Source organism: Ranitomeya imitator, chromosome 1, assembly GCF_032444005.1.
Source record: "Ranitomeya imitator isolate aRanImi1 chromosome 1, aRanImi1.pri, whole genome shotgun sequence".
Lineage (NCBI taxonomy): Eukaryota > Metazoa > Chordata > Amphibia > Anura > Dendrobatidae > Ranitomeya > Ranitomeya imitator.
The window spans coordinates 1048028173-1048046909 of NC_091282.1; the positions used below are offsets into that span (position 1 = coordinate 1048028173).

The following is an 18737-nucleotide window of genomic DNA, read 5'->3' on the forward strand; positions in this document are numbered from 1 at the left end:
TGAAGATAAACCATGACAGTACTTGCCTTTCTCTGTAAGTGCTTTTCGATCTGCAGCTTCATGAATCTGTTTGAATTCTGAGAGTATTTTTATATTGTCAGAGTTACTTGTCTCCCAGGATTGTTTTGCAGTATCCACTCGACTGAAAATCTCCTTCTCAAATTTGGTAATCAGACCTTGTACCCTACACCCATTTGGGCACTTGCTGACCTGCCAATAAGGAGAGTTTCAGTCACTTCTCTGGGCTTCGCCATTGTGTTTACCAATCAATGTTAATATTTCTTAGTTTGCTGCCGTCTATGTGAACTTATTCTATTAGATCTCAGATTGGAAGATAGCAGCTCCTACCTGATTGATGAGTTATGAAACATATAAAACAAATAGTGAACTCAGAAGAAACAGAATATAGTAACTGACTACATGACTTTCCCATGTGATATCTATGTGGAATGATTTTTCGACAGATGTATGTCATGCACATTTGCTTCTACCGGTTTTATGACAAAGGGTATCATTTTTGCATAAGAGCAAATAAAAAACGCAACAAAGAGTTAATGAAAGTGAATGATTTAGTCTTCTTTACAGTTACAGTCGCTATACATTAAGCCAGGAATAATAATAAAAAACGCATAATACAATTGTGCTTATGGGAGTGCAGTAGGACAGGATCAGATATTTTTATGCAGTCTCAACGGGCCGAATTTTCATTTTTACAGTTTTCAGAGAATAATCTGCTGATTTGAACAATACCCAAACAATCCCATTTTCGATCTCATAGACATTATTTCTTGGATCATACTGACCTCCAGTATAATAAATCCCATTAAGATTGGCTGCCTGGCAGTTGTTATACCACCACCCTCCTCCATACATTTCTGCACAGTTCTCCTCCCATTTATCACTATCCCTATCATATGTACTAAACTTCATGTTGGCATGAGAAGTATGTATACTGTCATCTTTAGAGCCTTCTACCAGGGCATCTCCTGTAGATCCTTCATAACCGTAGACATTAAGAGCATAACCCTCCGATTCGGATCCTAGATGGAAACTGTATTCTGCATGGACCTCATTCCCAGACCAGTCTTCTAGCTCAATTCTCAAAACTGTCTCTTTTTTACTCAAAAGATAGATGTATTCATTTCCCAACCATAGCTCTCCTTTTCCATTTGCGTCCACAGATCCAAATCCATTCTTGTAGTCTTGCCAAGTTCTGTTAAAATTCACAGATCCATCTTCCCTTTGTTGAATCAAGACCCATCCTCCTAATTGGGTATCTTGGTCGCAAAACACTGACAGCTCTTTATTGGATCCTTCTGGCCTGATTTTGAAAATGCCACTTTTGGCACCAGAACTGTGTTTCTGGAGGATATCAGCACAGTCTAAAAAGAAATGCATTTTATCTTGTTTACCTCTTTTTATAATTTTTAATTATTGATGTACATTGTCATGCTATTGTTACTATATACTGTAGCTTACATTTTCCCTGAATTTGGCCGGGTAGACATTAAAGAATAAAAGTATGTGAATGTTTTTACATGTTTTATAACTATGGTATGTGGCATCTTAATTTTAAGACTATTTGGTGATAATGTCTGTAATGGTCAAAAACTTCCTAAATATTGGACCATATAACTATTATGTCTTATGTTCAAGAGAAAAAATAGATGATGCTTAGTAGACTTTTACTGAGAAAAAACCCAATTATGTCATGTCCAATGAAATGTACTGTTTGTGTTCTTTCCTAATAAAATGGGTAATTACAGAGGTTTATATTTTCTCCCTCATAAGCATCCTGGTAGTTTTAATGATGAATTATGTGTTTTCCCAGCTTAATATTAATCCTAGCACCGTCTATCACTTAGATTTACCTTTCCCAGTGTAATCTCCCGTCAATTTCACTCCTGTTTGCACACTGCGGGCCCCAAAATCAGGTGCATCTTCCTCACTGTTATCATGCAGGATCGGGCCCAGATCTTCAAATACCGGCCCACTCTTTACTTGTTTACTTGAATGGTAGCCATCCTTTGTACTGCTACTGCTGTATACTGTCTTGGATGATGAGCTGTGGGTTTTCGCAGGTGTAAAACTTGGGGCGCCAAGGTCTATATGGCTAAAATCATCAAATTCATCTTCTCCAACATTGAAAGAACCTTGAGTTTTTGAGGTTGAGCCACCACTAACAAGACTATCTGTATTCACAGTCTTGCCACTAATAAAGTCTTCCCAGCTTGGAAGTAAACTTCCTGAATCTTTACCCCCTTGAAATCGGATGGAATATGTGCCATCAGAACCCATCTCACCCTGTCCTTCTGCTTTAAGCTTTTCTAAATTTTCACACTCTTCTCCACCACTAATTATTTCGCTAATTTCTTCCTTAGTTCCAGTAGGTCCCTTAATAATTTTCTTTTGAATTGTTTTAGTGCAGGAAATAACTCGGCTTTCTGAGGTCACAGATTTACTAGGTTGTGCAGTTTTATCCCCATAGATAACAAATTCAGTTGTTTGGGAAGGCTGTTTCACACCACCCTGGACATTAGTGACAGATACAGAAGATACTGGCTGCCCAGTTACCTCTTTAGGTTTCCCTTCTAGTACAAATGCATATTGACCAATTTCAGAGAAAATTGGATACTTTTCTTTTTCCTGAGCCAGAGCTTTGTAATTCGAATCAACTGTAGATTCTTTCATAGGTCTCATCTTGAGGACAGGAAGAGGATTTATGTCTGGTCGTAGATCAGTGGATTCCGCTTGCAAGAGTTGCTTCTGTATGTTTTCATAGCTCTCAGTATCCACATGGAAGTCAACCCCCTTTGCACATGATCCTTTGCAAGCACGAAGTTTAATATCAATATCGACCTGAAAAGAATAAGATAACGTTAAAGGATCACGTTAGCTGAAACATACCACAAAACAATAGACTGATATCCCTAATTCTCTGAATTATTAGTGGCGCACCTCAAGGCGTTTCATTTCCACCACTTGATCTCTGATGCTTTTCTGCAACAACTTGATTCTTTCTATCTGTCTGGAAACCTTTACTTTCATAACGTCGATTTTCTGTCGAAGGCTGTCCGACACTTGGTTATAAGAGCCATCAGTTTCTAGAGATAAAGACAAAAATACATAATCATTTATTTCAGAGGTGGACATTCTAATACAGCTCTCAATAGCTTTAAAATCAATAAAATATGCTATGTATGAATGCGTGGCTCCTAAACGCTTTTAGGACAGGTTTACAGTTATTCCAAATTGGAAAATTCTGACATGTATTTACAGTGCAACAGTGCTGTGCAGTGCAGTCCAAGACCCTCTTATGTATTTAGTAGATTTACAGGCTGACCTTTCTCAGGTCCGCAGACATATTAGTCACATTCGGTGTGGCTAATCGGCTTGTGGCTACCCAAAATGTCACTTATTGAGGTGGCGAATCTTCCAATGCAATCAATGAATGGCAATTTTGTAGGTGGTTTTGTGTATGAAATACATGCTAATAACTGCATGAAAAACCCTGTGTGAACATATCCTTAGGGCTATAAAGGAAAACATCTGCAAAGTTAGAATTCTGGCTTAATTTGTGCCAAATAATTGTATTTCAGAGAATAATATGTCTGTCTGCAATTCGTGAAGCAAGACTGCGATGGCTGCTGTCAACGGTTGGGGCAGCATCAATCACCTGACAGATTCCCTTTAAATGCACCATATCGCACTAACATTTTGGCACAATCTATTAGTCTAAAGTAGGCCAATCAAAGTTTAAGAGAAGTGTTTAAAGATACACAAAACTGATAATAAATTCTGAGTCACTAAACAACTTTGCACATTTAGGGCCTGATTCATCAATCAATTTTTGAGACGGATGGTGTTTTATCGCCAGTCTGGGTCAGCTGCACCAACTTTTTGAAAAGCGGATGAAACTCAGGCAGGATGAGGCATGATAAATTCATCATAGTTTATGCCTCTATTCATGAAACCATATTCCTGCTGCCTCTGAACTACATTAACAAGGAGCAAATTCATCATAATGACTTTATTAAAACTGGCACACAAAACAGTAATCTTAATTAGTTTTATTAACTTGATCTTATTCTAAACTGTCTAAATTTAACACAGTATTAATCCATCTGCCCCAGTCTTTTTAGAGGGGTTTTCCAGAAACAAAAAAAAAATAACTAAAGGAAACATAACTATAAATATATCCCTAAATGTATAAATACAGTTAGGGCCAGAAATATTTGGACAGTGACACAATTTTCGCGATTTGGCCTCTGCATGCCACCACATTGGATTTGAAATGAAACCTCTACAACAGAATTCAAGTGCAGATTGTAACGTTTAATTTGAAGGGTTGAACAAAAATATCTGATAGAAAATGTAGGAATTGTACACATTTCTTTACAAACACTCCACATTTTAGGAGGTCAAAAGTAATTGGACAAATAAACATAACCCAAACAAAATATTTTTATTTTCAATATTTTGTTGCAAATCCTTTGGAGGCAATCACTGCCTTAAGTCTGGAACCCATGGACATCACCAAACGCTGGGTTTCCTCCTTCTTAATGCTTTGCCAGGCCTTTACAGCCGCAGCCTTCAGGTCTTGCTTGTTTGTGGCTCTTTCCGTCTTAAGTCTGGATTTGAGCAAGTGAAATGCATGCTCAATTGGGTTTAGATCTGGAGATTGACTTGGCCATTGCAGAATGTTCCACTTTTTGGCACTCATGAACTCCTGGGTAGCTTTGGCTGTATGCTTGGGGTCATTGTCCATCTGTACTATGAAGCGCCGTCCAATCAACTTTGCAGCATTTGGCTGAATCTGGGCTGAAAGTATATCCCGGTACACTTCAGAATTCATCCGGCTACTCTTGTCTGCTCTTATGTCATCAATAAACACAAGTGACCCAGTGCCATTGAAAGCCATGCATGCCCATGCCATCACGTTGCCTCCACCATGTTTTACAGAGGATGTGGTGTGCCTTGGATCATGTGCCGTTCCCTTTCTTCTCCAAACTTTTTTCTTCCCATCATTCTGGTACAGGTTGATCTTTGTCTCATCTGTCCATAGAAAACTTTTCCAGAACTGAGCTGGCTTCTTGAGGTGTTTTTCTGCAAATTTAACTCTGGCCTGTCTATTTTTGGTATTGATGAATGGTTTGCATCTAGATGTGAACCCTTTGTATTTACTGTCATGGAGTCTTCTCTTTACTGTTGACTTAGAGACAGATACACCTACTTCACTGAGAGTGTTCTGGACTTCAGTTGATGTTGTGAACGGGTTCTTCTTCACCAAATTAAGTATGCGGCGATCATCCACCACTGTTGTCATCCGTGGACGCCCAGGCCTTTTTGAGTTCCCAAGCTCACCAGTCAATTCCTTTTTTCTCAGAATGTACCCAACTGTTGATTTTGCTACTCCAAGCATGTCTGCTATCTCTCTGATGGATTTTTTCTTTTTTTTCAGCCTCAGGATGTTCTGCTTCACCTCAATTGAGAGTTCCTTTGACTGCATGTTGTCTGCTCACAGCAACAGCTTCCAAATGCAAAACCACACACCTGGAATCCACCCCTGACCTTTTAACTACTTCATTGATTACAGGTTAACGAGGGAGACGCCTTCAGAGTTAATTGCAGCCCTTAGAGTCCATTGTCCAATTACTTTTGGTCCCTTGAAAAAGAGGACGCTATGCATTACAGAGCTATGATTCCTAAACCCTTTCTCCGATTTGGATGTGGAAACTATCATATTGCAGCTGGGAGTGTGCACTTTCAGCCCATATTATATATATAATTGTATTTCTGAACATGTTTTTGTAAACAGCTAAAATAACAAAACTTGTGTCACTGTCCAAATATTTCTGGCCCTAACTGTACATTACTGTGAGCATGTGTAGTAGGAAGCTCCGCCACCTCCCTTAATGTGTAGGAAGATTTGCTTCTATGGTTATTCTGGTCTAATACTATAGATACCATGCTTACTGGGGTAAGATGAGGCTGCTCAAACTTCAAACTGCTATCTGTCTAATTTTATACTGGAGATACCATGGGGGCTTAGGTAAGAAGAGGCTGCTCACACTGCTTTGTGCCCTGTCTGATCTGATACTGGAGATACCAGGAGCGCTGAGGTAAGAAGAGGCTGCTCACACTGCTTTGTACCATGTCTGATCTGAGACTGGAGATACCAGGAGCGCTGAGGTAAGAAGAGGCTGCTCACACTGCTGTCCACCATGTCTATCTGATCTGATACTGGAGATACAAGGAGTGCTGATGTAAGAAGAGGCTGCTCACACTGCTGTCCACCATGTCTATCTGATCTGATACTGGAGATACAAGGAGTGCTGAGGTAAGAAGAGGCAGCTCACACTGCTGTCCACCATGTCTATCTGATCTGATACTGGAGATACAAGGAGTGCTGACGTAAGAAGAGGCTGCTCACACTGCTGTCCACCATGTCTATCTGATCTGATACTAGAGATACAAGAAGTGCTGAGGTAAGAAGAGGCAGCTCACACTGCGGTCCACCATGTCTATCTGATCTGATACTGGAGATACCAGGAGTGCTGAAGTAAGAAGATACAGCTCACACTGTTGTCCACCATGTCTGTCTGATCTAATACTGGAGATACCAGGGGTGCTGAGGTAAGAAGAGGCTGTTCACACTGCTTTGCACCCTGTCTGATCTGATACTGGAGATATTAGGAGTACTGAGGTGAGAAGAGGCTGTCCACCATGTGTATCTGATCTAATACTGGAAATATCATTGGTGCAGAGGTAAGTAGAGGCTGCTCACACTGTTGTCCACTCTGTCTATCTGTTCTAACACTGGAGATACCAGAGGTGCTGAAGTAAGAAGAAGTTGCTCACATTGCTGTCAACCCTATCTTTCTGAATTATAGTCCATGGTATAGGAATACCAAAGTCACAGCAGTGGAGTTTTACTGAACATGCTCACAGGCACCTGACCTAACATTCTAGCCAAGGTTTCTTGCAATGAAACAAGATGGTGGCCATTTTAATTCTAAATTGATTACTTCCCTAGACAGAACTAGAGAGATTTGCTAATTTAAAATATTTAGGATCCGCTAATGACCTCAGGTTAGCATCCTCAATAATCAGAACCTCCCACTCCCGTCTCCAAGACTTTACACGTGCTGCGCCGATTCTTTGGAATGCACTACCTAGGTTAATACGATTAATCCCCAATCCCCACAGTTTTAAGCGTGCCCTAAAAACTCATTTGTTCAGACTGGCCTACCGCCTCAATGCATTAACCTAACGATCCCTGTGTGGCCTATTTATAATAATAAAAAAAAAAAAAAGGTTCCTCGCATCATGTTCTCATACACTTTATGCAGTATTAGCCCTCTGTGTCTGTACTGCTACATACTTAGGCAGGTAACTGGTTCATGCAGCTTTACATGAACACCTGAGCCTTACACTATAGCTGGTCCGAATAACTAAAGCAATTGTTACCATCCACCTCTCGTGTCTCCCCTTTTCCCCATAGTTTGTAAGCTTGCGAGCAGGGCCCTCACTCCTCCTGGTATCTGTTTTGAACTGTATTTCTGTTATGCTGTAATGTCTATTGTCTGTACAAGTCCCCTCTATAATTTGTAAAGCGCTGCGGAATATGTTGGCGCTATATAAATAAAATTATTATTATATTATTATTATTATCATGACATTTATTTTAGCTATTTGTTTGTCTTTCTATTCACAGACAACCCATTGAAATAACTGCACATATTTGCCAAATATTATGTTTTGATTAGAAGTCACTAAGTTCATCTTAGTGTTAGTCGAAATCTATTTTTATTGCATGTCCTCTTCTATACTTTTCTAAAGACAATTTTGCCATTAAAGCGACAACTTTTTCTTCTTCCTTCTGCCAATATTTATTTTGAGTTTTAAAACATTGATGTAGATGAACACAACTCATTTATACTTACGCTGGGCTGCGACAAGCTTGTCCTTGATAAGTTTATATGTTTCCTTGGTTCTGATGTCAATAGATTCATAACTGGATTCACCATCCTTTAACTTTTTCTTAATTGCATCAATCCTGTTGTTAAATTCTTTGTCAGTCTTGTCAGATAAACCTTGAATTCTGCACCCAGAAGGACACTTGATACCCTGTAAAGATAAAAACTGCATTAATGAACATATCAACAGTGTCATCTACTCTTTTCAATTATTATAAAAAGATTATTAAAAGGAGATTATATTTAGTATATACACATCCTTTTGTCGACCAGAGTAGAGAAGCAAACTGCACTGTTCTTCCCTTAAAAATATAGTGTGGAAAATAAGTATTTGATACACTGCCAATTTTGCAAGTGTTCCCACCTACAAACAATGGAGAGATCTTTCATTTTTAATGTAGGTACCCTTCAACTGTGAGAGACAGAATCTAAAAATAAAAAACAGATAATCACATTGCATGATTTTTAAATAATTACATTGCATTTTATTGCATGAAATAAGTATTTTATCTCCTACCAAACAGCAAGAAATCTGGCTCTCAGGTACCTGTTAGTGGCCAAGACCAAAGAGCTGACTAAGGACACCAGGGACAAAATTGTAGACCTGCACATGGCTGGGATGGGCTACAGGACAATAGACAAGCAGCTTGGTGAGAAGGCAACAACTGTTACAATTATTAGAAAATGTAATAAACACAAGATGAATGTCAGTCTTCCTCGGTCTGAGGCTCCATGCAGTATCTCGCCTCGTGGGGTAAGGATGATTCTGAGAAAGGTCAGAAATCAGCCCAGAACTACAAAAGAGGACCTGGTCAATCACCTGATGAGAACTGGAAACACAGTCTCAAATATTACCATTAAAAACACACTACGCCATCATGGAATAAAATCCTCCATGGCACGCAAAGTCCCCCATACTTTGGGGTCATATATCGTGAGATTTTGTCAAACAACCTCCTTCTTTCAGCAAGAGCATGGAAGATGGGACGTGGCTGGGTTTTCAAGCATGACAATAACCAGAAACACAAAGCCAGGGTAACTAAGGAGTGGCTCCATAAGAAGCATTTCAAGGTCCTGGAGTGGCCTAGCCAGTCTCTAGACCTGTGCCCAATTGAAAAACTTTGGAGGGAGATAAAACTCGATGTTGCCCAGTGACAGCCCAGAAACCTGGAAGATCAGTGCTGCAGTGTGTGCAAACTTGGTTAAGAACTGCAGGAAACTTTTGACCTCTGTAATTGCAAACAAAGGTTTCTGTACCAAATATTAAGTTCTGTTTTTAATTGTATCATATACTTATTTCATACAAAAAAAAATGCAAATTAATCATGTAAAATGATACAATGTGACTTTCTGGATTTATTTATGATTCTGTCTTTCACAGTTGTAGTGTACCTACAATAAAAATTACAGATATCTCCATTATTTGTAAGTGGGAAAACTTACACAATTGGCAGTGTATGAAATACTTATTTTCCCCACTGTACATGGAAACCAAACAGATCTATTAACAGTCCATCAGTACTAAATTCCTATGGGTCCGTCAACTCCATCATTGCTTCTGAAAAAAATGTATATATGCATCATGACTTCATATCAGTCTCACCCAGAATTTATAAGAATAGAATAGAATGGAACAGATGCCATGATGCAAGTGAACAAGGCCTAACAATGAGACTATGTGTAAGCTTTATGAACAGATGAAATGAGAAAGATTGAGTATTCTGTGAGCACACGGATGACAAATGACAGCTCAGTTACACTCACCAAATAAAAATCTGAAATTGGGTACATGTCTGTCATTATGTGCTACAAAATGAGCTCAGACAGGAAAGCAACTCAAAATATAATCCATTATACTAGTATCCTTCTAATATCATACACTGTTATTTCAACAAATTCACATAAGCACTTCTGTGACAGAACAAGTGTCTGGCTATCAATTTATCTAGTACAGCTACTACCAATAATTTCCATGGGGTTACCATGGCAGTGTGGAGCACAGAGAAGAAGCACTTCTCCTTTCTTTTAAATGTGTTTATTTCTTCTGGCAGAACAGGGGTTAATCGGCCATTTTGGAAATCCCTGTGTGCACAGCTGAGCTCGGTTAGCCACTCCCTTCCAATTTATAATCTGGGCTCTGTTACAAATCCTTGTCAGAGGTAGCATTTGCTGCATGACTAACGGAGAGAGAGGAGTACATACTGTATGAGAAGGAAAGTTGGAGTAGTTATCTGTGATTGTTGTTTGGTTTGTATGTTTGGTAATTCTCTATCCTTCCCTATTTTGGTTTATTACCCTACCTGCAAACCCCGATGTATTCCTCTGTTATATGTGAGTGAATATTTTGTATGCCTGGAGTTTTCTGTTAACCCTTGTTTGTGTTGCCCTGTTTGTCAGGTTGGTGTACTACGGTGCACAGTAGTGCCCCCTCTTCCCTGGTGAGGGAAGAGAGCAGATGGAGGGCTAACTCAGGAAATAAGGCAAGGGTTGAGGCCCCAGCTTTGTCACCATCTGAAGTGTCCCAGAGAGCAGGGCAAGCTAGGGTGCCCCCTAGTCTTAGGGACAGGGAAGGAGTCCCTGGTCCCGGGTCACCCGACAGCTGTGCCGTGACAAAAATATTCTCTTTTTAGAGTTTCTCCACCGTACTAGGTTTAATTTATAATACCAACATGCCCCAATTTAATCATCAAAGAACTCCAAACAGCCAGGATTTGAGAATTTTCTTAAAGCGAACCTGTCAGCAGGATTTTCTAAGTAAACTACAGGCATTGTCAGGTTGGCAGTGTTAAACTGATTAAAATGATACCTTGGATGAAGAAATCTGTCTTGTGGTTTTTGTGTAATCAGTATTAGAATTTACTGTTAATGAAATGCTTATCTTGGGGCTCCAGGCCAGAAAAACCAAAGAAAGACCAGCGCACAGGCCTCCCCGAAGCACAAAGATATTCCTCATAATAGAGACAGGGAGAGAGAGACAGACTGTTTGTGCTTCGGGGCGGCCTGTGTGCAGGTCTTTCTTTGGTTTCTCTGGCTTAGAGCAAGAAGATAAGACTCTGCCTACAGTCCCAACTAGGAGCATGAACAAATTATTAACTGAAAACATCTAACACTAATTACCCAAGAACAACAAGATGGATTTCTTCGCCGCAGGTATCATATTAATCAGTTTAACACTGTCAACCTGACAATACCTGAAGTTTACTTAGCAAAATCCTGCTGAAAGGTATTTCCACCTCAGATAGTGTCCAAGAAATATAGGTCCCACCGCTGAAGGGGTAAGTAGGGGAGGACTGTCTCAAACTATCTTTCTTCTTTCTTTTTTATGTTAATTTCAAAACTATACAAAATGCACACATGACCACCTCTACATATCCTTGACTGCTCAAAGTGGCCCCTTTCTCGCAACAGATGTAGATCTCACCCATGGGCCTCTCATCTACCAAGAGAATATTTGCAAATCTTGTTGCTATAATGTGACCTAGGAATACCGTTTAAGCATTGAAAAGGTAATTCACAGAATTCTCAAGACATGTTGAGATTCTTGGCTGGGAGGCAGTTAGTTTAGGTCAGGAGTTTGCAGTTGGTTCTCTTTAAGTTTGCATGACCATACAGCAACCTTAATGGGAACCTGTCATGTCAATAAATGCTATTGAACTGCAGATATGGCGTTAATCTGCAGGTTAATAGAATTTTAAAGCTGCCCGGCCACTGCACACTGCGACCTGGCACTGACTGATTGCTGACTGGGTACTGCCAGCGCTCACTGAAAAGTGACTGAAGCCGCTCCGTCTACACCTGTGTGACCAAAAACACTCGGCTGAAAGGAGCAATAAAGTTAATTTCCTCCCGTTAGCTAGGCTTTCAGTGCGATGACTGGGTAGTTTTAGAACTCTATTAACTTGCAGAGTAACCCCATATCTGCAGGTTAATAGCATTTTTTTACATCACAGGTTCCCTTTAAACTATTCTTAATATATCACGGGATAATGCAAAGTTTTAAAAATGAACGCCTCTCCAAATATGTTGTAACCAGTTATTACTGTAGATATTCAAAGTCAGATAGATTCCAATACCAAATGTCCACAGTTATAAAAGATAAATACAAGAGCCAACAACCATTACCATATATTGGCATAATGTTAGCATACATTGCCCAAATATTAGCGCCACTTCGTACCCAATAATATCACAGTCTGCAATTATAGTCTCATTTCCTCTTTTCACATAGTCAAGGTGCACTGGTTATAATTTACCATTTAAGATTCGTTGACCTCTTAATTAATATGGCACATATTTCAGCTGAATTGCACCAATGTGAAAAGTGTACTGTAGTGTATGCTACTTTTGTAGCATAAATTCTACTAAATTTGTTGGCTAAGCTCAACCACACACATTGTCACTAAACTCTGTCCACTTTTTAAAAAGTTGTCAGAACTAGCATAAAAATGTCAAAAGACACAGAATTTGCGCTATGCAAACATGTGACATTTGAGACAGTTTTATGCCAGAATTGTAGTGCAAACTGTACAACTTTTAAAGGGAGTCTGTCAGCAGTTTTGACCCTACAAAAAAGCTAAGGCTCAAGATAGGTGATCTGTAGACATAATATAACATAACTTTTGTTAGGCTTTAGCAAGAACATAATTAAAGAGGACCTGTCACCAGGTCAAATGGTCAGTTTTTGTGCTTAATTACTTTTCTCTTCTTCCCTGAGTATTCCTTTTTTTAAATCTGCCATACTGCTTCTTAGATATGGCCTTTTTGTTACTGCAATTTTAATTTTGAGAATATTTTTCCAAGCAATATGCGCTCCTGAAGGATCATGATGGAACCAGATATTCTGATTCAAGCAGGGCCGGCTCCAGGTTTTCGAGGGCCCCGGGCGAAAGAGTCTCAGTGGGCCCCCCCCCTTTAACACATACCCTGATTTATGATGCACAGATACGGCAGAGAAATGTATAGTACAATGCCAGATTTCACTTCTTACATGAGTGACAGCTGTTGTAGATTCTGCAGTGTATATATACAGGAGGAAAGGTGCTGTGCAGTGTATATATACAGGAGAGGTGCTGTGCAGTGTATATATACAGGAGGAAAGGTGCTGTGCAGTGTATATATACAGGAGAGGTGCTGTGCAGTGTATATATACAGGAGGAAAGGTGCTGTGCAGTGTATATATACAGGAGAGGTGCTTTTCTGTTTTGAGTTTTTCTATGAAACAAAGACTTTTCTACATAAACAACGTTGTTTGGTTTTGCGGCCCCAACAGATCTGTGCTACAAAGTAACAGGCGGCTCGGGCATTAATGAGGGACCTGATGCTGAATCCTTTCCACAAACCCTAATGACCCAATTAGTGCCCTGTCATTAGAAGCTCATTAACCCTGCTGTTCTGTTGGTCAAAAATGACCGACTTTGAACTTCAATATTCTTTAAAATATTCAAGATGCGGCTCTGAAACCCGTGGCCGACCGACCCATCCTCATTTAAGTCAATCAACCACAAGTTTCAGAACCGCATCTTGAACACCCCAAAAAATACCAAAGTTCAAAATAGGTCTCCCCAGACCGAACAGAACAGCAGGGTTAAACGCCTCCCTGTCCCGAGCAGTCATGTACAGTATGGGGGGATCCTGCAGCCCACCCCCTGACTGCTCCATACCATACACTGCCCTCTGTCGCGCTCACTATTATCCTGTGCATTTCTCCGTCATCGTTACCCCATGTTACACTTGTCACCCCCCACTACAGAGTAGCAGGGCAGCCAATGTCACCCCCTCCCGGACCCTAATGGTAGCAGGAAATGTCTGCTCCTCTATTGGGTTGGAACCTGATTTAATCAAGGAATAATGTGGATTTGTTGCCGGTGGCTGCAGGGGAAGGGTTAAGTGATGCCATGTCCGTGGTGGGAGCGTTGTGGCAGCTGCTGGACCTGGACAGAGACAACCAATGTTGCTGTGACAGCACAGTGTGACCTGGAGGAGAGAAGCTGAGACTCCGGAGCAGAAATCACCCACATGCCAGCACTGGGCAGAGTCCCTCCAGTCACCAGCCTGGGGCCACGGGGCCCCAACCTACAGCCCACAGCTCAGATTTATCCATGGCAGCAGCTCCCCTTCCTCCTGGCATCTGGTTAACCCCATTTATGCGTGTCGGATTGTTATCTTTAAGGTTCAGCAATAACCTTCATACAGATGGGAAGGGGTTAAGCTTCTTCCTACCCCACTGGTGCAGGTTTGGTGCAGCATGCATGTATTTTGGGTGAGCTGGGCGGCTACAGGCTGCACCCCACCAGCTGCTCCTCCAGACATCACCCACATTTTTAGGCAGCGGAGACAGCCAGCAGCAGACTGAGCCACAACTGCAAGATACCTTTGCACTCAGGCACTGGTAGGACGGAGCTCCTCTGGGATCTGCCTGATAAACTTCAGCACTGTCTGCAGCCAGCCAGGGGGGAGAGCAGAGAAGTGCTCTCTCCGCCCACAATGTCACACTGGCTGCCTTCTGTTAACCCCTATGTGTGCCTGCCTGGCTGCACTGACTGAGTGAGAAGATGCTTGTGTCAGAGCTGGCACATAGGGGTTAAGAGAACGCAGCCAGCAGTGACTTTGTGGGGGGAGAGAGCATGTTATCTCCTGCTCTGCTCTCCCAGCTGTATCTATGACAGTGGGCCCCCCTCTCTTCCCAGGGCCCCGGCATTTGCCCGCTGTGCCGGGTGCTGACGCCGGCCCTGGATTCAAGGATGATTTTTATTTTAAACTAGAACACAACCAGTTTCGACTTCTTAGAGTCTTCCTCGGGTATAATGTCATGCAATGCAATGATTCACACTGAATATACACCTTTGGAACTAACTACTACACTCTGAAGTCTGTGCTTCCCATTTCTCTCCCTATAATCCCCTATTGTTTTATATATACTGCAATTTTAATAGTCTTTACAAAGGGGGTGCCGCTAACAGGATTCTTAGGGGGTGTATTAGGCTTCTCTGTATATTTGCCCTACGATCCATGCTTGGTAATCTTGGTAAAGATTATACAAATTTTCAGCAAATTGTCACTGCATAAAAAAACCTTCCTGAATCATGATGCAAAAACAAAACAAAACCCTGAATACTCATGGGAGCAGCAGGAATAAAACTAAAGCAAAAACTGATCACTTTTGACCTGATGATAGGTTCTCTTTAAAGGGGATATCTGGGACTTTAAAAAAGTCATGTAGTTGTTAACAGAGGCAAATAACTGCCTATTGTACCAGGCACCTGTCATTGACCGTTCCTACCAGAGATTCAGCTACTCCCTTTCAACAGAATTTCTGTTTCTCTTCCTGTTGACAGGGCGAACTACTGGCATCATGCTGATTGACAGCCAGCTTTACCCAATTAGGCAGTGGAAGACAGCTGTCAATCAGCATGACACCAGTAGTCCTGCCCTGTGCCCTGTCAACAGGAAGAGAAACTACTATTCTGTTGATAGAGAGTATCTGAATCTCTGGCAGGAGCGGTCAATGACTGGCACCGGATACAATAGGCAGGTAATTGCCTTTGTTAGCAACTACATGCTTTTTTTTCTAAAGTCACGGATATCCTGTTTAAGGAAACTAAAGTTTGAATATTGCACACACCATGCTCGCAAGGGCTATCTAGGGGTATTTGATACGCACCAACAGGCAGGTAGTTGTTACCTAGAGCTGTTCTACGCTGGCACAGAGCGGTCACAGACTTACGCTGATGTTATGTCAATGGAGTTGCTGTTTCCTATTCCTGTTGACATGTTGGGACTACTGGTGTCATGCTGATTGACAGCTGGCTCATCGCTGCCTAACTGTGAAAAGCTGGCTGTCAATCAGCATGACACCAGAAGTTCCATCCTGTCAACAGGAAGAGACACTGTTCTCTCTTGACAAGGGAGCAACTGAAACTCAGGAGTGGTCAATGACCAGCGCCGGGTACAACAGACAGGTAGTTGCCTCTGTTAGCAACTACATGCCTGTTGTTGCTTTGACGTGTAGGAATCTGCGGATGGTTTACTGCGAAAAGCTGTGATTATTTCCGATAGCAATTGGAGAAGCATGTCAGATGACAACTTTACTTACTCATTATTTCTGCTACTGAAACCCTACCAAAATGTAATTTGTAACGTGTCTACAAGTCTCCTATCTACAGCCGGTATGTATGAAGTAAATGAAGCAGAACTAACAATTGTACCCTTTAAGTCCCTATGGTGACTACTGATTCCTTTACTTCACACAAATACATATTTAAAACATGTCAACAGTAGAAATGATAATCTTTTTTGCTAACTTGTTCAGAAACAAGCAGTTCAAGTTCGTGTGGATCCCATCTGGAATCCAAACAAAACAGTAAAAGCCTAAAAAATTTAATTTTCACTAATAGAAGTACTGTTTAAAGGGAACTTGACACTATGAAAATACAGTCCAATCTGCAGGCAGCATGTTATAGAGCAGGGGGAGCTGAGCAGATTTATATATAGTGTTGTGAGAAAATACTCAGTATAACCTGGGTTTTCATCATTTAAACCTTGGCTCTTTTCGAGATTTTCAGTTCAGTGGGCGGCCCTATCAGTGACTGAAAGCTATCTCTGTATGCACTACTGTATAAAGAAAGCTGTCAGTCACTGATGACACTGCCCACTGGACCAAATATTCCAGAAAGAGTTATACTAAATCTTTTCTTACAAAACTATATCTCAATCTGTTCAGCTCCCACTGCTCTATAACATGGTGCCTGCAGATTGGACTTTATTTTCATTATGAAAGGTTCACTTTAATAAAGTATAATATGGGCTAAGAATATTAATATCTAACATAGTAGTGGTATTTTCAGCTGTCCTTACCCAGTCATCATCTGCACACACTTGCCAGTTGGTTTCTTGCTTGCATCCAGCATCAGCTTTCTGCTCCACAATTCTGGGGCCACGGCCGGTTGCACCAGATTCTTCAAAGGTCTCATCTGACTGTTCCAAAGAAAACAATTTTTACATATTGTCATAAAAATAAGATCAGGATTTGATTTTCTCTGAAGAAAAAAATGAACGTTCTGAGAAATAAACTAAAACCTACAATATATCAGAGAATTCATCTACACTTGAAGACAATGAGGTGAGTTACCACATATTCTGTCCATGAATGAACCAAGATTTGTAAAAGAGATTTTCCGAGTATAATATGCATTTGTGTGGATCAGTTTTTCTTGGTCAAATCAAACAATTAATAATTATGGTAAATGAAGCAAATATGTAACTACTGAATAGAAATGTCTTTGTTGGATATTTAAGGTTAACATGTAGAAGGCTTGTTGAAAAAAGGAGTTGATCAGTTCTATATGTTGCTGTGGCTTGTGAACCAATTTCTAAAACTTCCATTAAGAACAACCACATAAATGTCTGTAAGTAACAAACTTAACACGTCTGTATACCCTAACAAGTATTTAAAAAATGCATTAAAATATCTGTTCAAAATGCAGCATATATGGAATGTAAGAGGCTCATATACGTGAAATAAAACTCTTAATTTCCATAAAAATTTACATCACATAAAAAGGTGTAAGGTCAGTAAGAACTAGGGCAAAAATGCAAGACAATTTAGCTATGAACCAGCATTAATCATGGCCACTGATTACATTACAAATTCTGTGGTCACGGTTCACAGGTTGCACTTAAACTTTTTTTTGTACAGATATACATATGCATAATGTGCCAACTTCAGATGTATCCCATGTGAGTCCTGGAAATCCGAAGATAAGTCGGAAGTCTATGTATACTTGGAAATCTATAGAAGTGTGACCATCTTCTGCATTTTCACAGCGGCTTTGGACATAAGAAAGTGACTATTGAAAATATAGAATTTGGGGGTATTTCTTTCCCATTTTGATTAGCTGTTTTTGAGACCAGAAATAAAAGGTAAATTAAAGATGTTGCATAGATGACTTGTATATTCATATGGCTTTTGACATACCCCCTAAGTGCTAAAATGCAAGCAGACTGTATAGTAGCGGTAGTAGCAGAGTTACATTGTAGATATTAAGATATTATATAATAGACTTATTGAAAAATTAGGTAAATAAAAACGCCATACCCATGCAGTGCTCGCAAGGCAGAGCAACAAGGTTACAAGTGTTGCTCTCAGCTTCATTTTGGCTTTGGTAGAGTGAAGACTATAGTGAGATATTTCCATCGAGGTGTCCTTTATAAGGCTGTCCACTAGTCTGCAATCACATATTGGATTTTGCTATGTTTACCAAGCTAATAAGACCTATGCTCTGGCCCATGTCACTGTCCTGGTCCCTATTGCTCAAGCAACTGAGTAAATTTACTAAATGTTCCCTGAGATAACCTGATGGTCCTGAATTGTAATTTGTAAAGAAAAAATAAGAAGCGTAGGAGGAAGAGAGTACACAGGCTAGAAGAGAATGTACTCCATGGCCACTTCTTAATCATTAATGAATTCTCCATGATACATACTATTTCCCGAAAGATTTCAGGACTAGTACTAATGACACAACTTCCCAAAATGAAGAGGTGTATCTTGAGTATATTATGATGTAATTCACAAAAGCAAAAAAAAAATGTGCGACATGGTGTTTTTTTTTATTATTACTGAAAAGGTCAAAAAGTTGCGTGCCAAACTTTTATTAGATGCTACTTGTATGTTTAGAGTTGCTAAAATGCCATCACAGGATGTACAGTCAAGATTTTGTGTAATAATATGTGCCAGTGGTTATACTAAAAATATATGATATC

General features: G+C 40.3%; 1 protein-coding gene across 1 annotated transcript; it reads right to left on the reverse strand.

Moving 5' to 3' along the window:
* Positions 1 to 551: 551 nt before the first annotated feature.
* On the reverse strand, positions 552 to 18298 carry FGA (fibrinogen alpha chain). Its single transcript, XM_069745754.1, has 6 exons — positions 18073 to 18298; positions 16833 to 16952; positions 7947 to 8130; positions 2959 to 3104; positions 1872 to 2859; positions 552 to 1382 (listed from the first exon to the last, which is right to left on the reverse strand). The coding sequence occupies exons 1-6, from the start codon at positions 18169 to 18171 to the stop codon at positions 679 to 681; spliced, it is 2241 nt and encodes a 746-aa protein (XP_069601855.1). The 5' UTR covers positions 18172 to 18298; the 3' UTR covers positions 552 to 678.
* Between the last annotated feature and the right edge of the window lie 439 nt (positions 18299 to 18737).

Bases quoted from the DNA above. Each gene is read 5' to 3' on its own strand.
- FGA (XM_069745754.1), bottom strand. From the start codon at position 18,171: ATGGAAATATCTCACTATAGTCTTCACTCTACCAAAGCCAAAATGAAG. The intron at 16,953-18,072 runs GTATGGCGTTTT...TCTTTGGAACAG, and splicing joins GCCTTGCGAGCACTGCATGG to TCAGATGAGACCTTTGAAGA. The intron at 3,105-7,946 runs GTAAGTATAAAT...CTTTATCTCTAG, and splicing joins CAAGCTTGTCGCAGCCCAGC to AAACTGATGGCTCTTATAAC.